Here is a 23721-nt window from a genome sequence, read left to right as displayed (position 1 = left end):
CTAAGAACAAGGCTACATGATTCTCACTGCACTTCTACTACATGTCTGTTGGTGCACCAACTCATGTGAACATTTTAGAATGTTCCATGACTACTCAACTCTTTTAGCCCCACTTCCCACTGACACTTTTTAGCTCTGTGTTTGGCCGATTATCAGGGGATAAACCGACAGACTCAGAGGTAACCCTGCTCTGGAGCAGGGCCAGCAAGCCCAAGGCTAAAGTTGGGGTTAGCCCACTTAGGAATGTTCCTGGATTGTGCCAGTGTGATAGCTTTCTTAAGCTAGGACTAACAGCTCCCTTAGCTTGGAGCTAACAGCTTCCTTAGCCTTGGGCTAAGTGGAGTGTGAAAAATCTTATTGTGTGCAAATTAAACAAATGAGATACGCTTATTATTGAGTTTTAGGGGAGCTGGTAGGTGTATTATTTTACTCTTGGACAGAGCCAGGTTAGTCCATGCCAATCTATTATTTGGACTTAGCCTCTAAGTCAAGCACTTGTTTAACTTTCCTCAGCATGAATGCAACAATCAGTGTACATACAACCAAAGTGACCACATACAATCCCACAAAGAGAGCAGCGTCATTACTCTTATGTAGGCTTGAGTACAGTTTCCTACGGCCGATAAAGTCGAGGTGGTAGACATGGAACTGACAAAGGGTGCAACAAGATACAAAAACATGAAACATCTGATGACTCTGTCCCACAAAATCGGACCGCCCAGGGAAACAACACTCTAGCAGGGGGAAGTTGAAGAAGACAGCGCTGCTGAGAAAGAAAGCCACCTGGCCAAAGTGATAGATGATGGCAGGGTCGTTGGTGGTTGAAGACCATGACAGGAGTCTTTTAGCCACAGGACTGCTGTCCCAAATGACGGCAAGCACTGAGGGTCCCACCTGGCACACCTTAAGCACCCATGCTGGTCGGCTGTGGTTGTAATATTTGCCATAACAACATCCCAGGCATGACAGACAGCTGAGAACAGTGGCAACAGGCATGAAGATCCCATGAACATGTCTGTGCAAGCTCTCATCCACAGCATAGTAAAAGTGAACTATTGCACTGCCGTACTGATACTGCGCTACACCGACATAGTCCAGAAAGTAGAAGGTGTAGTGACACACCTCAGACTTGCCGCCCAGTAGGTGAGCTCCTGCACTGAATGCTGAGTAGGTCAGGGAGGACAGGATCAGGACCAACAGGGCCCACGAATGATGATCACCAACAAAGTCCACAGTCTCAGCAAGTTGCCGAAATTTAACCAGAAGAATTAAAAAGGCCAGCAGGTGAGTCCAGACGTTGATGGTCTCATTGTGGCGCTGGAATAAAGACAGGAAGTAGTAACGCCAGTTTTGGTGGAGTGGTCGGTAGCCGGTGCAGACGTAGCGCTCCCTGAAGTAGTGGGGAACCTCAGTGTAACTTACAGTGCTGGGCATGGAGGGCGCCGCCTCCGTCAGCATCCGGGGAACCTCCCTGATCTGCTGCAGGCTGATGAACACTCGCCCAATTTTCTCCATTACAATGGTCGCCATGACTGTCAGTAGCTGCGGGACACACCCTGGGTGGTTCCTGCAGAGAAGATAGATAGACAGTTATAATTTGAGTAGTGAAAATTTCGAAGGATTTTAATAAAAAGTACTCTATGTATGTACAATGTATGCATGTATGATTCCAGTGAATAATTTTCCAGTGAAACATTTTGTCTTTATTTAGGAACTGTTTATACACAGGAGTACAGAGGACTGATAGAGGACAGCTCAACATTATGAAGTAACAGTGAAATTGAAATCAGTTCATCCTTTAGTCCAAGTGGATGTTTTTATCAAATATGAAGAAAGTCTGTCCAAGTGATCCTGAGATATCACATTCACGAAAATGTGATAGATGCTGACTTTTTTGGGATGGAAGAAAAATGTATTTGTAATGGCAGTGAAATATTTGTTGCTGTGAGTGTTTTCCATTTAAACTAGAAAAATATGAATTTTGGAGCTTCAATATTATATGGAAACCAAGAACGGCCATGCTTGCAATTTTTTTCATGCTGTTATTGAGATCATGAGTTAATTATTTGTTATTTTGAAAAGGAGAGCTTTGTTATCTCAAGATAATGGACCCATTACAACAAAACAAAATGTAATTTCCTCTTATTTATTATAATGTTAATCAGAGATCAGAGAGAGTGACATACCAGCATCTGGCATCTTGACAACTGTAGCAATTGGTTTAAGTTGAAAATGTCACCCATTATTGATCAACGCAGACTTTAATCAAGGTCTAACAGGCAGAAATTGCTTTATGTTTTTCTGATAGCGATAACATTCAGCTGTAATGGGTATTGGCTGTACCCACTAGCAGCACACAGGCACAGAAAGATGTTTGGTGATGACCTTTATTTACACACAGGCTGAACAGGAACTTGAGCAGGTGAAGCAACACAGGTAACAGTTCATAACTTGGGCAACAAGTCAACAAACAGTCTTTGAGGTTCGAGCTTGAAAGACTAATCAAGTTGAACCCAGAAGTGGGACCGTGAGCAGTGACGTGAGCCAACGGACCCAAACGGTTCTGTTCACTGGCAGGCGACAGTACCAGGAGGGAGCAGGGAGGAGATGAGGTCGACGAGGTAGACAAGCAGACAGGGGACGATCAGGAGTTAAGTCGAGGCGTGAGGTCATATTAACCCTGACCTTTGACCACCAAAATCTGATCAGTTCAAGTGGACGCTTGTGTCAGGTCTTCTCATTATTGATCAACGCATCAGACTTCAGTCAAAGTCTAACAGACAGAAATTTAATTGTGTCTTTCTGTGAGGGATAACATTCACATTAGTAATAATAATTTAATGAAAAGACTAGCCTGGTTGCTAGCTGAAACTGTTAATAGGTTTACTTCCTGGTTATATGGCCCACTGACTATCCACAGTAGTGCTTCCCCCCCTGCCTGCAAGTTCCTGTTCTGCCTATAGACTTTATGTTGTAATGACCTCACAGATTTTTAAATGGCTTTTTTCAGCTCAAGGAGAGTTTTACAACTATAATAAATTCTCAATAGAAAGAGTCATAACTGACCTTGTTTACAGTTTGAGATATCTTGTCAATCTCTTTTATAATGGTGGCCTATGAAATGCCTTTTTAAGTTGGTGGGTTTTTTTCTGCAATTCTGTGATTGGCCACTGGGAAAAACTGGCAGCAAGGCTGATTGGCAGTGCTGGTTCTAGTTCAAACATAAGTCTATGGGTACGATCAAATGAACCAGATACTCATTTTTGAGTTCTACATAATTATCCAGTGACCTCAAGAAAACCAGTCCTTTTCTGCTGATAAAATTATCTTGTCATCTCAAAAACATCAGCCTTTTGAGAGTTAACCATTTTGTGATCTTAAGATAACTACATAAAAATTCTTGGTTTCCACAGTAATTAGATGAGAAACTAATAACTAATTTTCACAAACAGTAATTTGTTGCCAAGTCAAATTTAACACATAAATTACTAATTGCTTGTGTATTTTATTTACTGATCTGTTTGCTGAAATCTTTGTTGTGGATCAGCTTACTTTGAATGAGCCATCAACTTTAAGTCATGAAATAGAACAACTTACAATACATATGAGTGAGAGCGGGAGGGAAGAGAACATACTGTGCGTAACCATCGATTCAAAAAGTTCATCAAACAACCACGGCAGCAACTCACACAATAAAATAAATAAATAAAAAATACACACAATGCAATATGACTAAAATAGACATGTCTATTAACAACACGGTAACAAAAAGTTTCTTACCAGAGGTCAGTAGAGTAGGAAAACACCAGACAAAAGCCTTTACTTCAGAAGTAAGTATCCTGTAGTCAGTCACTCAAGATTAAATGCGCAGTGGAGTTTGTCTAACAGTGCAAGCAGTATGGCTTGGATATTTACACTCAAAACCTGTAGCTCAACCTTCTTGTGTATGACAAAACTAGGGGTGTAAACACATGGGTATTTGTCTGCCGGGTCCTTGTAGACATGTACATTCATGACATATTTAAGAGGACTCTGTGTTTTTTTTGTGTGTGACAAAATTAGGGGTGTAAACATAGTGTTAAATACACTTATTTATCTGCTGTGTCCTTGTAGATAAATACATTTTATCATGGTCATCTAGGAACTTAATCCTGATTCTGATAAGAGCAACATTTAGAGATGTCTCTTTATTTCCTCCAGCAGGAAGCTGATGTTGTCTGTCTGTCAGCAGCCTTACAGCAAAAACTATAAGGTGTGTATTCACAGAGCTTCTTAGAACACACAGTTGCTCCAGGTGATGCAATTCTAAGAAAATTCTTATAATGATGACGTTTTCTAAGAATTTCTACCTTGAAGTTCAGAGTAAATCCTCGTACAGATAAACAAAACATCTTGGACCTTCAAGGGACAGTTCACCCTGTGATCAAAACTACATATTTCCCCCCTGACCTGCAGTGCTGTTCATCCATGCTGATAGTTTCGGTGTGTGTTGCAGGGTTTTGCAACTCAGCTTGTGGTGCTCAAAGCATAAATAAATACATTTAAAAATTTCAAAACCAGTGTCTCTTTCAAAAAAATCATGAACTGGTTGCTTTAGATAATTCACAGACTGTACTGTGAGCAGTTTCATGTAGGAACTACTTTCTTTTCTGAGAAGAGACATGACTGTTGAGTCTTTTTTTGGTGCCATTTAGTCCTATTATATTGGAGAGAAGGCAGACATCTACGACCAATATCCCCAAAATTCTGCAACTCACACACACACACACACACACACACACACAAAGAATTCTTCTGTTGATATATCAGATTTAATTTACACCTTTCTTATCATATCACGTAATACCATCACACTGTGATGTTAGCTAGGAGGTGATTAATGTTAACATCAGCTGGTGTCTAACAGTAGCTAACGGGTTAGCAAATATGTTGTTTTACCTTGAAAAATGACCCTATGTTCCTCCACGTTGTTAATATCCATTGTCTTTTCAGTTTCTGATCAATCGGGAGTCAATGACATAAGAATTTATCAGATTTTGTACATTCATACAATATGCAACCAGAATCACAGAATACGTTTTCCTAACATATTCCTTTGATAATAGCATCTGACCTTCCCACCAATACATACAACACAATATAACAGCTCATACATCACTGTAAAAACAAATGCAGTAGTATGTAGGAAACAAGCAATCAAGGATGTGATTTTTCTCGATTAATCCGGAATGCCAGAATTTCCAGACTGAAAATTTTACCTAAGTGAATCAAGGAGATCTATTAAAAAAAGGGGGAAAAAAAGAAGGTCATGCTACTTTCTTTCCTTTACCCTGTGGGTTGACCATGGGAAGTGTACACTAGCTGAGCCAGTAGCTAACAGCGCTAACACTAGTGGCTCAGAGAGGCTGAGAAGCTCTCCTGTGTGAGTGTGTGTCTGCGGAGAGTGTTGGTACGGAGCTGTAGCCCTGCTGTTTCTCATGGGAAAGAATGCAGTCCGGTGGTGTTTCTACAGCTGTCAAAAGCGTCAAAAGTTAGAAATACTGATCAGTGGACTGGCAAAAAAATAGCATCAACTCTGAATTGTGAACTTTGAATGATACATTTCAAACAGCATATATCTGAAAATGAGTGCTGTTTCACAGAATCCTACTCAAAGGTGGGGGCTGTTAACATCCTGTTAACATCCTATTATTATAAATAAATATACATTTTAGTATGCAAGGTTCAAGGTGATTTAAAGTGGGTACGATTTTGAGCCATTTTCAAATCAAGAAATGCCAATTTTTTATACATTTATTAAGAAATGTCAGAAATGTCAACACCAGCCTTAATGTGTCATTAACAGCTCAGGAAAACATTTAAGTGTGTAGTACCTCTTTACTCATCAATCCAGTGCTTTCCTTTCATTTATATTAACTCAGCCTCTTTGCCTACAGGCTCAGGACAATAATGCACAGATTCACTTTGTGCTGGTCACTGGTATGACTTTACAAATTACCAACAAACATACACAGTATTGCAGTGTAAAGTGCATTGTAACACCCACAAACATAATAACAACCCATGAACGTAACAAACCACAAATGTAACACAAATCTGCTGCCTTTAATATAATAACCCCGCAAAGGTAAAAAAAAAAAAAAAAAAAAAAATCACACAAAGGTAATAGCAATTGCCTACCACAAATGTAATATGAAATTACCCACAAACATTTGCTGAGATGTTATATTTGTGAGCAGGTGAAAATCATCAGCTTTCAGAAATGTAATAAACTCCCACAAATGTAATTTGAAAATGAAAAATGATCTTTGTGGTCATTGTTGGTTGTTTATTAGGCCTGAGCACTGAATGGTGCAAAGGCCCTTTTGGATTTATTTGGATATATTTTTTTTTCCTTCTTCTTCTTTTCTGCAATCTACAACCACATTTTTGAGGGGAAAAGAAAGGCACATGAATGCTTTTGCACATGGATCCTACAACATCTAATCTGTTATTTAGACTTGGTTTTTGAGTCCAACATTTGTTTAACTTTCCTCAGCATGAAGGCAGCAATTAGTGTGCATACAACCAAAGTGACCACATACAGTCCAACAAAGAAAGTGGCTTCACCGCTCCCATGCAGGCTTGAGTACAATTTCCTGCGACCCACAAAGTCAAGGTAAGAAGCCTGGATCTGACACAGGGTGCAGCAAGATGCAAAAACATGAAACATCTGATGACTCTGTCCCACAAAATCGCACCGCCCAGGGAAGCAGCGCTCTAGCATGGGGAAGGTGAAGAAGACGGCACTGCAGAGAGAGAAAACCAATTGACCAAATTGATAGATGACGGCGGGGTCATTGCTGGCTGAAGACCATGACAGGAGTCTTTTAGCCACAGGACTGCTGTCCCAGACACAGGCGAGCACTGAAGGCACCACCTGACACACCTTGCGCACCCAGGTCGGTAGACTGTGGCTGCAGTATTTGCCGTAGCAGCATCCCAGGCATGACAGACAGCTGAGAACAGTGGCAACAGGCATGAAGATCCCATGAACATGTCTGTGCAAACTCTCATCCACAGCATAGTAAAAATAAACTATTGCACCGCCGTACAGATACTGCGCTACACCGGCATAGTCCAGAAAGTAGAAGGTGTAGTGACACACCTCAGACTTGCCGCCCAGTAGGTGAGCTCCTGCACTGAATGCTGAGTAGGTCAAGGAGGACAGGATCAGGACCAACAGGGCCCACGAATGATGATCACCAACAAAGTCCACAGTCTCAGCAAGTTGCCGAAATTTAACCAGAAGAATTAAAAAGGCCAGCAGGTGAGTCCAGACGTTGATGGTCTCATTGTGGCGCTGGAATAAAGACAGGAAGTAGTAACGCCAGTTTTGGTGGAGTGGTCGGTAGCCGGTGCAGACGTAGCGCTCCCTGAAGTAGTGGGGAACCTCGGCCTCACTCACAGTGCCGGGCATTGACGGCGCTGCCTCCATCAGCATTCGGGGAACCTCCCTGATCTGCTGCAGGCTGATGAACACTCGCCCAATTCTCTCCATTACAATGGTCACCATGAGTGTTAGTGACTGAGAGATGCACACTGGGTGGTTCCTGCAAAGACTTGAGAGTTTTTAAGAGTAAAATATCTGTTGCTAAAAATATAAATATCTGTCAATATAACAAAGTAGTGTAGCATGATACATGAATAATCAGATGTGCCTCCTGGGAATATTTCAAAATTTTACTTTATGCTTAGGAGTAATAAAACTATATCCAAATATGCTGGCTTTATACAGTCTGGGTGGGCATGCCTAATGTTATGGTGATATTGGGCTGTGGGTATGGTCACAGGTTGGTCAGAAAAAGGTTTTCTGTATTCAAAGCAGTTGGCATATCAAGTAATACTGCTTGTAAACTGAGCAAGAAAACCACCTCAGTACTGTATTCCCTGCCATCAAACTGGCCGCGGTTGGTCTAATGCGCATCACTTTCATCTTTTATGTTTACTATTAGGCTCTGCAGTTAGATGTAAATGTGCAACGTTTCTTTTTTTAGTTAAAGGTAGCTATGCTTAGTGTGCCACTGCAGGTTAAGAGTGATGCTTGTAAATCAAGCTCGGAAACCACCTTGGTACTGTGTTCCCTGTCATCAAACTGGACATGGTTGGTCTCGGAGGCTTTATTCAGTTCTGGTTCGGTCAGGAACTTCAGTCAATGTAGGTGCTGATGATGTTGCTAACTAGCTAACACCAATCTTCAGTCGCATTTTAGAGGGGCTAAACGTGCTCGATGGTGCATGAAACTTGGTACACACGTTAGTCATGGTGAAAAAGTTTGTGTGATTTAGCCTTTGGCCTTAGCCATTAGCTTTGGCAGTGCCTCCACAGCACGTGTCACCAATGTGCATGAAAATCAGTACACATATGTATCATGCGCAGATGCACAAAAAAGTCTCTATGACCCATCGCCTAAAACCAATAGGAAGGCGGCCATTTTGAATTTACTCCTCAATTTTGGCATTTTCCACATGTTGTATTTTAACAAACTCCTCCTGCAGAATTCATCGTAACAATTTCAAAATTGGTGTGTGCCATCTAGACTACTTTGTGATCAAAAGTTATTAAAAGATCACTGTACTACTACTGTCTTGCTGTGAAAGATGAAATTGCTATAACTCTTTCTCTCTCTGTCCCTCTCTCTCTCTCTCTCTCAAACACACACGCAGCTTTATCATTCCATGTCAGTTCACAGAATTGTTTTGAGGCATGTAAATATCTTGTTTAAATAGATTTTTTTTCTTTTACATAAGCAAAACGTGGTCTTGCTCAGCCTGTCTGGTTCTCCTTGACTTTTTAACCAGCTCCTGGGATTTAGTGATCTCTACTGAGCTAGTCTTGTCATCATCATGACAATGATGATAAACTGAGGAAATCTGGAATTGAATTTATCACTCATTTGTATAAACAACACTGGGAAGAAAATGTCACTGGCTGTTGAAGATAAGAGTTAGCAACTTGTACAAGCTGCAGATTAGTAGTGATCAATTCAATTCAAATTTGCTTTAGTGGCACAAATGTCACAACGATATTGTCAAAGCTTCAAGAATAAATGAAATAAAATAAGTACATTTCATAAAATGAAACAAAGAAAGAGTAGCATCAAAACTTGCTCTGTGTATGATTTTGTATGTGTATATAAGGACAAAATAATCAAGTTAATAACCGAGTTATCAATTTCTGATGTGAATAAATGATAACAAAGTTCAATCATAAAATAGTCCTTCAAGACGTTATAGGTGTATATAAAATACTTTTCTTTGAATAATAATGTGTCTGTTGTAGTAGTAGTTGTAGTTTTTATGCAAAAAAAGTTTGATTATCTTGTTAAAGTCCTTAAAATGACACCTAAACCTTCTCTCTCATTAAAAATTCCATTATCAAAGAAATATGTATGTCATCCCAAAAGTTTAACAGCAGGACACAAGATGTCTGCTGCCTCGCTCAACAGTCTATTCTCTGTGTAAATGTGCACTGGAGGCTTTGAGTTTCCACATCACATTTGTGTAAGTTGAATTTTGGACCACGACTGGCTTCTAAAATATTTGTGATGTCACGAATCATCATAGCAGTTGGATGTGAAAGCAGCCTTCAAGTGTCAGACTCTGCACATATATCAGTCTGCACAGTTAATCTCAAATATTCAACTGTAGGAACAAGACGAAAAACACATTTTTGAGTGGAGGGGGACTTAAGTTATTGTAAATCTATATATTTGGTGGGGTTTTTAAGATCCACACCCACCCCACCCGAACTTGAACTAAATGTTCTTAAGAGAGTGAGAAAAGAGACTTACGTGCGCTGTGCGTGGTGCTCAACGGGTCGGCTACTGGAACACTGATGAACCTGCTGCAGAGAAATCCTCTTTATAAGAAGTGTTTTGCTTATGTAAAAAAATCAATTTAAACAAGATATTTACATGCCTCGAAACAATTCTGTGAACTGACGAGAAATTAACATAAAGAGAGAGAGAGGGAGAGAGAGAGAGAGAGAGAGGGAGAGAGAGAAAGAGAGAGAATGACAGAGAAAAGTAGAGGGTGGACACATTTTGACCCGCTCTGCCCAAATCCGTGATATTCTCTAATGAGCTGACTCAAACCCATTGGCAGGCGTATAAGTAAACTGAAACTTCCAGTAGCAGCACTGGACTGGCCCACTCACCCCCACGTCTGTCGGGGCAAGCTGCAGCTGCGAGCCCATCGTAGATGTGTTCAGGCTGGGACTCTGATCAGTCATGTGAAGTCTGGTGGAGATTCGCCCATTTACGCCAAAGTTGCAGCAGTTTTGTGTTTCATGGCGAGACATCAAAATTCGACACAATGTCACAGCCACGCTCTTCAACGACAGCTACAGCTTTGAATAACTTTCAATCACAAAGTGGTCTAGATGATACACACCAATTTTGAAGTCATTATGATAAATTCTGTAGGAATTAGTTACCATACAATGCATGGAAAAAGATCAAATTTGAGTGAAATGAGTAAATTCAAAATGGCCGACTTCCTTTTGGATTTAAGTGATGGGTCCAAGAGACTTTTTTGTGCATCTGGGTGTGAAATGTGTACCAAGTGTCAAGCATATTGGTCAAAAATTTTCACCACCACTAATCCGTGGTGATCTCTGTCCTCTGACCAAATGTCTTTGGCGGCGCTACACCCAGGATGCAGGGATGGTGCTGCTGCAAAATGGTGTTATGAGGGCATTTGACTTGGTGGAACAACGCTGGTAGCTCAGTGATATTGTGAGTCCTCTATAGCGTCCCTGGTTTGATTCCCACCTGCTAATCTTTGCTGTGTGTTGCCCCCTCTCTCTTTCCTCCCTTTCGTAACCTGAACTATCAAATAAAGGTACAAAAGCCCCAGAAATGAATAAAAAATGTAAAGATTATTTCTATCTTCAAGACATGTTTATTTAACTCATTCCCACTGTGTTTACATCATGGTCAGTAGTCGACATTATTATTTCCCAAAGAAATACATTATCACAGTACCTTTGATTAGTACACTCATGTAACAACCACATTCACTTTTCCCTTGTGATTCAAAAGGCACAAACAGAATTTCCAATAATAAACAATACAGTGATTGCTGGCACCCTAATACACAGTACATAATACAAAACAGTCTACACATATACTGTATATTGCAAATTGCAATAACATATCCATATTAAGTAAAATTTGATTATATAAAAAGGTCCCTCGTAAAAATATCCAGCTTTCTTAAATACAGTTTAAGGCAGTGCGTCAAGTTATATCTAAAAGTGCAATGAAATAGAACTTAAGCAAGAAAAAATATGGGTTTAAATCTCAGACCACTATTAAAAAACATAATGTGTCTTCAACAATTTCAAATCTACATGTATAAAATCCATTAAAAATGGCAACTTAAAGGGCTACTGTATAGAATTTAGTGGCATCTACTGGTGAGCTTTCAGATTGCAAACAACTGACTCACTTCACCCTCCCCTTCCAACCATTTTGAAACCATGGTGGCTGCTAATTTTGCCAATTTTCTTCCATGGAAGAGGCCCCACACCCTCTGTAGACATACACACATAAACGGCTCATACTGAGGTTACAGAAACACAACAATTCTTATTTTCAGGTGATTACACATTCATGAAAATGTGATTATGAGTGTTATATTTCATTCTGTCCATATTCTGCCAGTAGAGCCCCCTAAACCTTACAAACTGCATCTTTAAACACTAAGGCTTTAGTTAGGCAATTAAGAACTAAGAACAGTAACAACCATCAACTTTATGCCAAATTGAACATAAATGTGCAAACGATTGTCTCTCAAGGCACAATGACAAAGGCCACATGTCATAACATTGTTATTACACTGTCAAATGTAAAGGCTCATTTATGCTCAATGTCAAATACACATACAGATACTGACGGAGCCTTCTGTTTCTTCTATGGGGTTCACTTTTGACTCTGAGCAGCACCCTCAAATGGACACATTGCTTAATAGCCATACAAACTTAAAGGAGGCATTGAAGTATGTGGGCAGTTATGGTTACATAATTTGAAACGGATATATCTATTGTTGTACGTAAAGGGTGCATAAATGAGCCTTTAAACTGTATTTTAGTGATTGAATTTCAATTATGAAGCAGATTTTTGCTTGCAAAAAATAATGCCACAAGCTTTGATCAGTGTATCACCTTAAAGTCATTCCAATTGTTCTTATTTTAAAAAACAATAATAATCAAAAAATCTATTCATTTGCATGAAGTATGCCCACAGTATGAAAAACTCACTTTAAAAATATATAAAATAAATATTTGCACAATTTAGATGCTATGCCATCTATCATCCTATTACTGTAGGATAAAGACTTAGATCTCTACAAGCTAAAACATACAAATCCTACTGCATGTCATCTATTTTTATCAGTAACAGCAGTGATTGTATACATGGCCACATACTGCAGGCAGTGATATGTAACTTTTGTCATCTGCCACTTACTGTTACGAAAAGTCCAAGTTTCAACAGTCATTTACATAATACAAGCCTGCAACAAATATAATTAGTTCCCTTTCTATCAAAGCAGCAAGTCTGGAAAGAAAGGCACATGAATGCTTTTGCACATGGATCCTACAACATCTAATCTGTTATTTAGACTTGGTTTTTGAGTCGAGCATTTGTTTAACTTTCCTCAGCATGAAGGCAGCAATTAGCATGCATGCAACCAAAGTGACCACATACAGTCCAACAAAGAAAGTGGCTTCACCGCTCCCATGCAGGCTTGAGTACAATTTCCTGCGGCCCACGAAGTCAAGGTAAGAGGCGTGGACCTGACACAGGGTGCAGCAAGATAGAAAAACATGAAACATCTGATGACTCTGTCCCACAAAATCGCACCGCCCAGGGAAGCAGCGCTCTAGCATGGGGAAGGTGAAGAAGACGGCGCTGCTGAGAAAGAAAGCCACCTGACCAAAGTGATAGATGACGGAGGGGTCATTGCTGGCTGAAGACCATGACAGGAGTCTTTTAGCCACAGGACTGCTGTCCCAGAGATAGGCGAGCGCTGAAGGCACCACCTGACACACCTTGCGCACCCAGGTCGGTAGACTGTGGTTGCAGTATTTGCCGTAGCAGCATCCCAGGCATGACAGACAGCTGAGAACAGTGGCAACAGGCATGAAGATCCCATGAACATGTCTGTGCAAACTCTCATCCACAGCATAGTAAAAGTGAACTATTGCACTGCCGTACTGATACTGCGCTACACCGACATAGTCCAGAAAGTAGAAGGTGTAGTGACACACCTCAGACTTGCCGCCCAGTAGGTGAGCTCCTGCACTGAATGCTGAGTAGGTCAGGGAGGACAGGATCAGGACCAACAGGGCCCACGAATGATGATCACCAACAAAGTCCACAGTCTCAGCAAGTTGCCGAAATTTAACCAGAAGAATTAAAAAGGCCAGCAGGTGAGTCCAGACGTTGATGGTCTCATTGTGGCGCTGGAATAAAGACAGGAAGTAGTAACGCCAGTTTTGGTGGAGTGGTCGGTAGCCGGTGCAGACGTAGCGCTCCCTGAAGTAGTGGGGAACCTCGGCCTCACTCACAGTGCCGGGCGTGGAGGGCGCCGCCTCCGTTAGCATCCGGGGAACCTCCCTGATCTGCTGCAGGCTGATGAACACTCGCCCGATTCTCTCCATTACAATGGTCGCCATGACTGTCAGTAGCTGCGGGACACACCCTGGGTGGTTCCTGCAAAGATTTCACAGTTAACATCCACAAAACATAAAATTTTTTTGTTGTTTTATTTTCAACAGTTTTGAGTGGGATTAAAATATATGTTGCTAAAATCTAAATATCTGTCAAAATACCAAAGTAGTGTAGCATGATATATCAATAATCAGCTGTGCTTCAGGAATGTAATTGGGAATATTTGAAAATTTTACTTCATGTTCAGGAGTGATAAAATTATATCCAAATGTGTTTGTTTTAGATAGTCTGGGTGGGCACAGCTTTTATTGTTTAAGTAAGCTAGGTTTAGTTTGTTTGCTGCTGTAGGTTAAGAATAGTGCTTGTAAACCAAGCAAGAAAACCACCTCGGTACTGTATTACCTGCCATCTAACTGGCCACGGTTGGTCTAATGCACATCACTTTAGTCTTTTAAAGGGAATACAGTACCTAGGTGGTTTTCTTACCAGGTTTGGCTCCTGGCACCATAGGACAGAGTCAGCTAATTAGGCAGCTAGCTACAAGGCTAACTGAGCTAACTCGCTAACACCAGCTACAGATAACAGCAGGCAGTAGTTAGCCTACCTAAGCAACAAGAAAATTAGCAACCCTCTGCTGTCCATCAGGTAACTGTAAGTTATACCACCTTAGTTCTGTACTCTGTCATCAGATTGGTCTTATAACATTTAATGACATCTTTATGACAAATCCAAATTGTAACACTTAAGTTGAAGCCCACTGTCAACTGTGACAAAAGCATTTGTTATAAAACATTGTTTTCACAAGTCCAAAATATACATCTTGACTTGAGGTGACAGAAATAATGACACACTTGCATAACATCCACATCTAACAGTTTTATGTACTCTTAAAACATAAAGCTTAACAGTTTTCTTAAATCTGATTATGTAAAGTTGTCATGACAGACATTGACAGACTATGTTGTTAATGTCAAGTTGTTGTAAGAAAGACATTTTTGTCTTGGCTAATATTAAGTTGATAAAACAAAAGATATCTCAGACAATGTCATTACTGCATTACAAATTGCATATTTTGCCAAATGACACTTATTGACACTTTATGTTCATGACAGGTCTTCATGACATCGTTATGACAGTGTAATGACAGCCTTATGCACACCCCTTCAAAATAAAGTATTGCTGTCATATCTAATAGAAGAACCAGATTCAAACCCTGGCTGGAGTGCCTGGCTTTGTTGGGGCCGATGGTATTATCTTAGGTGCTGTAAAAAAAAAAAAAGAGGCAGCCAGTAAAGCCACAGCAGTAGCCACAGCCACAGCTATAGCAACAGCATTATGCATGGCTACTTAATGTGGTCACAGCCAACGGTTACCACCACAGCTGAAGCTCAGCTCTCCTCACCCATCACAAGTACTGATATACTTTAAAAATGTGACAGTGGGGGAGCCCTCATTCTTTTTCTAAATAAAATTCAAATCTATCCATATAGTTTGTTGGCTGTGTTTCTGTTATTGAATTACTGAGATGATAACTCAAATATGTAGATCAACCAGTTTACTGGATTAGAGCCTAGTAATTATAGTGTAACCTTTTTTTTCTGTTAGAGGCAGGCCTAAGGTAGGTCTGTTGCTCACTTGAGCACAAGAAATATCAAATATAATGACAAGATTGCCATAAAATTCACTGAGCACATTCATATTTTCAGAATGGACAGTAAGGCCTTGCAGTTTTTTTGCTTTGGGCCACCTCTGACATTCTGAGGGCCCTAAATATAAAAATATATATATATGAATCCTCCCTGTGTTTCTCTCATTATGTGAGCAAAATTGACTGTTTTTGTAGCTTTATTAATGTAGAATATCACACGGCAACATAAACTAAACAAAGTAAATAAATCTTCACCAGAGGTGGACAGAGAAGTCAAACACTGTCCAGCACTTAACTGTACGGCTTGGATATTTACACTTAAATGAGAAGTAGCTGAGCACTGCTGTATGACGTTTGTATGTAGTGTTAGCTTTGTGTTCATAATCCTAGTGTACACAGACAGCTGTCCTGATATCTGTTAGTTAAGTGTCTGATTTACGAACCAGCCAGAGCTGTAATCCGAGCTGTGCTCTGCTAGCATGCATGAAAGTTGTGTTTTGTTTTTTGTTTTTTTTTTAAGTTGATACTCCCACTGAAGAAAAATTTGATGCCAGAGATGTTTTGCCTCGTCTGAATTTCCTGCTGGAGCTGAAACAGAGCAATGAAGGGATGCGGCTTCCTGAGACAAAGCAGACCAGGGATCAGTTCACCCTCAAGCGCTCTGAAGTTTGCGAGGAATTTCTTGCAAGTCAAACACGCACAATATACATCCTCGACAAAAATCCAAGAACTTGTTAAAGCACCTCCTAAACAAACTCGACTCACAAATGATTACATTTATATTTCTGTTTGAGGATAGATTTGACAAATGAGGTATGTATTAATTAGTAAATTTTAAATGTAGAGCTTCAACAATTAATCAATGATTCATCAATTATTAAATTAATCGCCAACTATTTTGATAATCGATTAATCCACTGGTTCCCAACCTGGGGTCTGAGCCCTTACAGGGGCGCAAGAAACCACAGAGGGTCTCCAAGACTTTGTCTTCTCTGAGGTCGTCGCAATTAGATTTGCATGTTAACTAAAATCACAATTTATAAAATGTACTCCTCTATGACAGTAAACTGAATATTTTTGGGTTGTGAGTAAAACAAGACATTTGAGGACGTCATCTTAGGCTTTGTTGGAAAAACTGATTGACATTTTTCACAAACAACTACTAATCAAGAAAATAATGGACTATGAGTAAAATCATTAGCGGCAGTCCTACTTAAACTTTGGGCACAATGAGGCTAACCATCCCTCTGCTTCTAACCTTTATGCTAAGCTAGGCTAATACAATAGTACTAATAATAGTTTACTAGCCAGCAATGTGAATAATGTTTTGTGTTAATAATGTTCAGTTTGGGCCCTCAGCATTTACAAACTGCTGGACTTATACTTAGCATACTTAGCATTAATTAACATAATTACCTCTATATGTACAAAGTTTAAGCAACTGCTTGGCTGATTTGGACACTATTGGAGGGGTGTTATTGGGGTGTTACTGAAGATGCAGAATCCATTTCTGACATTTCCCTTTTTAATTCAAATTCAAAATGTTTAAACCTGAAGTGGACATATTACAACTCCCTGTGGGCTGATTTTGATAAAGTGTTAGTCTATTTAGATGTTTTAGAGTATGTTAGGGGCAGCACAATTAATCTCCAAACCAAAATTTCTTTAAAAAAAAAAAAGGGAAAATTTGTGAGAAAAAAGCATTATAATGAAGGACATTATGTTTGCTTCCACTAAGCATATGGCATATCACAATTTCACTAAAGATAATTGCAATATGATTTTCTTTTTTTAAACTAAATCTTGAAGCCTCAGAGGGTGCTGATCAACTGGACTGGACAAATAACTTTTATATTTTAAATAATTAAAATAACTTCAACTTTAGTGGGCTCTAATGGCTGGTAGACAACTCTGTAGACCCTTACTACACAGACTTGAGATCAGACTTTACCTTTCATTTTCAAAAAAACAGCAAATTATTGATGTTAGAATGTATTATGATTTAGTTTTACATTTATTAGAAATACCATTAGTTTTAGCAGTGTGACTAGTAAGACAGAAATGGTTCTGATTTTCAGTTAGTGCCCCCTTAAGCCTGTTAAGAAAAAAAAAATCAGCATTTTTTTTCCTGTATCCGCCCCTGGCAGGAGGACGCTGCTGTGTGTTCTGAATATCATCATCAGACAGACTAAACCGAGTCGTGCCTCTTAACCCGTCAAACATGTGCGTGCTACTGTGAGGGGCTGAGACCAAACCCGAGGCAGTTCACAAAACTTCTGCCACAGCCTGAGACAACTTATGACCTATTGCGCACCACTTTAGCAGCTACCTGTTGTTTGCTGTTCCTCTCTCAATAAAGTGATCTGCACTGATACCGCATCGATGCCTCACCTTGTAGTGATTGCTCGTTTCCTTCAGTGTCTGCTGAAGAAACGACTTCTTCCTTCTCCTCCACCCGCCGACCGAAATATTAAACAGATTCAATCGTCGTTCTGAAGTGAGAAAGCGGCATCAAGCTGCTGGGAACACGGCCGGAAGTGTGGTGAACCTGTCACAACAATAAAAGCACGAACGAGTGAATAGAAAAACATTTTGTATACATATTAACGAAGAGTCATACATTTCAAAGGTATATCATATATGTTATATTATTGCAGTTTTATAGTGTGCTATTTACAGCGATGAAATATATATATTATAGATATATAGTATAAATGATATGCATGGCGTGGATAAATAGATAACAAACACAATTTTATTTTGGAAAATAAAGTATATTATATTATTATTATTATTATTATTGTTGTTGTTGTTGTTGTTGTTGTTGTTAGGATTATTACAATTATTATTAACATAATTATTATTATTAGTAGTAGTTATACTAGTAGTAGCAATACTACTATTTAATCTCTAATTATTATGTAGTGTGTAAACTTAGGTTAGGGTTCTGACCAACCAGTAGGCTTGCTATTTATATGTATTATACATCATCATTATTTGTGTAACATGTTATAACTTGTTTCTCAATTTTGTATTGATTTTACGTTGCCAACTTTGCATCTGGCCAGGGACTACGGATGAAAACTAGCCCATTGTCTTATTTGGCATATACAGTAATGTTTTTTTTTTCTTTTTTAATATGCTTGTCCCCGAGAGAGAGAGAGAGAGAGAGAGAGAGAGAGAGAGAGAGAGAGAGAGAGAGAGAGAGAGAGAGAGAGAGAGAGAGAAAATATTGCTATCTTTTGGTGAAAATAACCTGCACCATTACTATAAGGAGCACGCCTGGTTATAAAACGGCGATAGGTGTTTCATTTTGAAAAGCAATACCGGAAAACCTGCAGTGTGTAATTTGTAAGACAACGGGTGGTGGAGCAAGATTTCCGAGAAAGGCAAGAAAAATAGAGCCCCTGCTAAAAGAAAACCTCAAACGTGAGGTGCCTTAACCTATTCAACTTTACATAAACAAGACATTTCTAGGCTTAAATAATAGAAAAGTCGTTTTCTGATATGTTCATCGACAAAATGGATTCCTTATTAAACTTAAAAGAACGTAACGAAAAACGTCCTCTAATCTCATTTAAATTCAGTGTATTCCCTTATACAAAGAAGAAGTAACCCTTAATAGTGGATTAATAGTAACCCTTAAATCTGAACATTGTTGAAAGGGAGAAAGGCAGAAAAATGTATAGCTTCCTATGAGTGTGTGGGTGTGAACTGGAACATTCTTTGTCAGTGACAATCTGCTCATGTGTTTTTTTCACATACCTTACACAGTTCAGTCAACAGACAGCAGCTATGAACATATTGTTTGAATTGCTCCAAACAGTTGAGATACTTGACAAACTCCACATATTCAATCAGGTGTTTCGGAGGGTAAACCCTGAAGTTTAAGGCTATTATGAAAATATTTATGTGATCATACGCAAAGTTTGGAGGCAATACAACCTCAAATCTCGCCTTAAAAATGATACAGGTAAAATGTGGAAAGAATACCTAAACAAATACTAATGAATCTGGTCTTTAACAGACAAAAATAAAGTCTTTGACTGAAAGCATATGAGTCTATTAATTCCTATTAAGCTTATATCAAAATAATAGTTAACCAGTTAGGGAAATGCCCTTACATCTGTAAATACAGTGTAGCCTGCAGGTGGTTTGCTTTGCTTCTGAAGAAAACAAGGAGACACAACAAGCTCACAACTAGCTTGGCTACGTCCCAGCGAACCAAGAAAATAGTCAGGCACACACTTAATTTTTGTTAAAATTAAACAACTTTTGAGTGGCAACTACCTTGAAGCAGTTTCCTCCTGTTTTTGGTCTTGCTGCTAAGCATTCTGTAGCTCCATATTTATCAGATACGACAGTCATATCTGATCAGTCTTCTTATTTAGCTCTTGACAAGAAAGCAAAGAGTGACTGCAGCCATAAATCACATCCCTGTCATGAGAACAACCACACCCTCCCTTTAGGTGAAAACGGGTGGTGAAGCAGTGTGTGTGTCTGTGGCACACATGGTTTAAAATGTTACTGAGTAAATGACATTAGTGCTGATTGTGCCTGTAGATCAAAGTGAATCAGAGAAGAGTCATAGTGATGGTGGAACTTTTACTGTGGAAAAAGCATGATCTTACCATAAAACACCTGCTTTTATAATGATGTTTGGTTCAGCAGTACCAAAACAGCAAAGTCAAGTGTCTTAATGATATAAAATGACCTCAATGTCTCGATGTCCATTTAGTTTGCTATATACGTCAAGTCGGTCCACCTTGATGGACTGAAAAGATGCTTATTTTTGGGAAAGACATAACATAACTGCTCACCTGTCTGACCAGAGGACTTTGGCTCCTAATGGATTTTATGCGAAGACGTGGTATTTGTGTTGACCGCCATTCAAATTAGAGCCGTTGTTTTCAACCAAAAAGGGGAGGAACTTCTTTGTAAAGGACACGGGATGGAAAATCCAAAGGATGTGACGTTTATGCACGCTCCCTATACCGCCTTGCCTGTTCAGCTCCCGTACAGCACCAACAAAAATGGAGTCCACTAGCATTAATAAACGATGTTTTAGCACAAATATCTGTACTTTCTATTCCTTACATTCTCAAAACAGGCTTGTTACTTTAGTTTTAATGCATTTGAGGGGAATTACTAAACACAAAAAAGGATGTAACAAGGTGAAAACGTTTCTGGTGTAAAGTAACGAGACAAATGTAAAAGATAAGACAAAATAAAAAAGACTTAACAAGACTAAAAAATGTAACAAGAGGAATAAGGTGTAACATGACAAAAGAAATTACATAAAAAGACAAAAAAAAAAACAATGAAAGACAACAAGATGAAAAAGGATGTCACACAGATGTACATTTCAGAGTCTGTACTTTTTCACTTTTACTTGATTAAAGTAGAATGAGTACTTCTACTTTTACCAGAGTCTCTTTTTACACAAGTATCTGTACTTCTGCTTGAGTAAAGACTGTGTGTACTTTTGTCTCTGGCACTATTGTGCATGCCATGTCACTGTTGTGGTTGATACCAAGAGTTCTCGCTCACACCTGTGGAGTGTGAGCACATGAGAGCAACAAGACGCTGAATTTAGCACACTTAATGGCCACCTGTGGGATTAATAATAAAGAAACTGAAAGTTCCACATAGTACCTTTAAGGGATATGTGGACTCTTTATTGCAGTGATACGCAACTTAAGGCCTGGGGCCCAAATCTGGGCCGCAAAAAGGTGCTGGGTATTTACTTCATCACAATGAAAATAAACTGAAACATACTGTGATTTTTTTTTTGTCTGACCACTTGGTAAATGTTTTTATTTAAATTTTTATTAATGAATTTATTATCAGGCCCTGGTCTCCTCTCATTTCGCAGAAGTGGCACCTGAGCAAAGCAAGTTGAGTATCACTGGTTTATAGGCTGGTTGAGATGCCGTAAAATCTTTTTAAGGGCTGTACCGTGTCCTCCTCGTGTCTGGTTTGCAGCGTTTTGTGATTTCAGGAAATTGTTCTCGATCAAGTCCAGACAGGGTTGTAAATTAAAAATGACTCCAGCGCACTGCCAAAACTTCTGTATCCCAGAATGTTACCAAATCCAGTTTTCATCAAAGACGTGATTTGTTGTACAGATCCCTGACAGCAGAGTTATAAACATTTAGCTTAAAACAACAGTCAGAACAGACCCTTAGCTTTGAGAATGTAAACCTCCCAGTTTCCCAAGACTCAGTTTTACCTTTAGAGCATGAAAGCATGTCACAGTAGAGGCTTAGGCATTTTTAGTGTCTGTAATTGCTTTGTTTTGAGGAGGGTGTACAGCGCTGAGGCCTTAGAAAACACACACAGCTTCACTTTAAGTATTTCAACATAACTGAAGATAATAATAAACAAGATATGTAATAGAGTAAAAATAAGATATATTTTCGCTTCATAAAAAGGATATTTGGGGGTAAAGATTTTGTCCTAAGGTTAAGAATGGAATTAGATTAATATGATTGTGCATTATATCAAAGAATTTTCTCACAACTGTTGAAGTAGTTTGCCTAAGAGGGACAGAAGTTACACATTGGACCCCCCAAAATTTTTCATAGCAGCTGCCAGATGGAGCCATTGAAAATCTGGCACACTGAAAGCAATAGTACTTAACAGGCCTGGAAGAGTCCACAGAAACAATGCAATGAATTTAACTGAGACGTTAAGGATGATTTTTAGTTGCATGCATTTAGTTAGTATCTTAAAATAATGAGTTTCTTAAAATGATGAAAATTTGTAATATTGAGAAAGAGATACTAACTCATTATTTTGAGATAATAATTCATTATTTTGAGAAAGTTTCTCATTATAATGACTCTAAGATCATTTTTGTAAATCACATTGGTGGGATGAGTTTGTCAGTGTTAACAGAGACTCCAGTCTGCAGTGTAAAACACAGATTTGTCATGGCTGCACGATCGAAGAAAGTTTATATCAGGTTGACACTTCTGTCCATATTCGCAAGCTACCTTTTTCGCACTTTGTCTCTGCTGCGAGTCATCATACAGCCCGGTTTATGCCAGGTTTGAAATCTACCCCGCATCTGGTTATGTGCGCAACGCTTCACCTGACGTTGCCCAATGAGAATCTCAACAAAAGACACTGGTGTGTAAAAACTGTAATGACAGGAAAGCGACAGTAGAGAAAATGGCTAAATCGTCCTCTATCTGATATGTCCCATCATAGCTGCTGTTCATTTAAATCAATAATGCATTTTTGATCATAGTTTATGGAACATAACAAACGTATAACCAGCCAGCAAATCATGAGGAGGGACCAGTGACTGTATCAGGGAGGCTGCGGCCCCCCTTTGCAGCGTCCTTGCATGTACCTAGTTGTTTGCATATTTGTGCGAGTGTTTATACTGAGGAAGACTTGAGGAGGAGGGTGGAAAGCAAGAATGCAGTTGTGAAAGATCCTTCCACTCTGACTACACACTGAATAAAGATCAGAAACCTCAAGTTTTGTGGATTATTACTCTTTTAGTTGCTTTCCAGCTGCTTAAAAAGTGTTTGGAATAATTAACAGTCTCTCCTGTCCTGAGGGAAATTAGATCACAGTGTACCAGACACCAGAAAACTGTGGTCCACTTACAATGACAAAGACTAAATTTGGCTCTGCCAGTTTTACTTTAGAGGCTAGATTTCATCAGAGGACCCTTACGGGGTTAAATTTACATCATATCTGGAAAAACTGGCCCAATTTATAAATGTAAAGTGCTGATGGTAGCAACAGCATGATGATAAATTAATAAGTCATTTGCACACTGGGCAAAATAAAGAAACAGCTTCTTCTAAAGTAACAAATGAGACTCATTTGAAAAGCCTCAGTGGTAATTTGGATTAATCTGGGTATTTCTGTTGTTAAAATTAGAGTCAATATAAAGGTCTGTCTGTTTAGAACAAGTGTAATTTATAAAACCAGTCTCAGTTGGCATGTTGAGCTACAAAATATTCCATCTCTGTGTATTTTTATCCAAGCTTCCCATTTAACAGCATGTATGCATGGACTGGGCTGTACCAACAAAGAGTCATTTAATCTAAGATTAGTTCTAATCTGAGTTAAGCAAAACTAGGTTTAAATGAGTAAATCCAGATTAAGTAGAGTTCTGCTGTACAATTAAAGACTAATTTTAGTTTAGCAAATCCAAGTTCAGGTATGCAAACTCAAATTAAGTGGAGTTTAATAATTATGGAGGTAATTTCTTATCCAAAACTACCCCCAAAAAATCAGTTTGAGTGCTGTCGGGACCTAGCTAGTAAGTTCACTTTTGGCTGCTCTGAAAATGTTCTATTGTTTGCTAGCTAGCTAAAAAGTTTTTAAGGCT

General features: G+C 39.2%; 3 protein-coding genes across 3 annotated transcripts; all 3 read right to left on the bottom strand.

Annotated features, from left to right (window-relative positions):
• Positions 1–3939, bottom strand: LOC146312706 (membrane progestin receptor alpha-B-like). The gene is made up of 2 exons (XM_084738874.1): positions 3781–3939; positions 1–1567 (listed from the first exon to the last, which is right to left on the bottom strand). Exon 2 carries the CDS (start codon positions 1528–1530, stop codon positions 466–468), a length of 1065 nt encoding a protein of 354 aa, XP_084595000.1. The 5' UTR covers positions 1531–1567; positions 3781–3939; the 3' UTR covers positions 1–465.
• Positions 3940–6136: 2197 nt separating this feature from the next.
• LOC146312705 (membrane progestin receptor alpha-B-like) lies at positions 6137–7608 on the bottom strand. The gene has a single exon (XM_084738866.1). The coding sequence runs from the start codon at positions 7553–7555 to the stop codon at positions 6491–6493; it is 1065 nt and encodes a 354-aa protein (XP_084594992.1). The 5' UTR covers positions 7556–7608; the 3' UTR covers positions 6137–6490.
• Positions 7609–12229: 4621 nt separating this feature from the next.
• On the bottom strand, positions 12230–17909 carry LOC146312704 (membrane progestin receptor alpha-B-like). Its single transcript, XM_084738764.1, has 2 exons — positions 17757–17909; positions 12230–13759 (listed from the first exon to the last, which is right to left on the bottom strand). Exon 2 carries the CDS (start codon positions 13720–13722, stop codon positions 12658–12660), a length of 1065 nt encoding a protein of 354 aa, XP_084594890.1. The 5' UTR covers positions 13723–13759; positions 17757–17909; the 3' UTR covers positions 12230–12657.
• Positions 17910–23721: the final 5812 nt, after the last annotated feature.

This window comes from Lutjanus erythropterus, chromosome 16, assembly GCF_056507025.1.
Source record: "Lutjanus erythropterus isolate fLutEry1 chromosome 16, fLutEry1.hap2, whole genome shotgun sequence".
Taxonomy (NCBI): domain Eukaryota; kingdom Metazoa; phylum Chordata; class Actinopteri; order Lutjaniformes; family Lutjanidae; genus Lutjanus; species Lutjanus erythropterus.
This window is presented reverse-complemented; position numbering and strand designations above follow the sequence as displayed.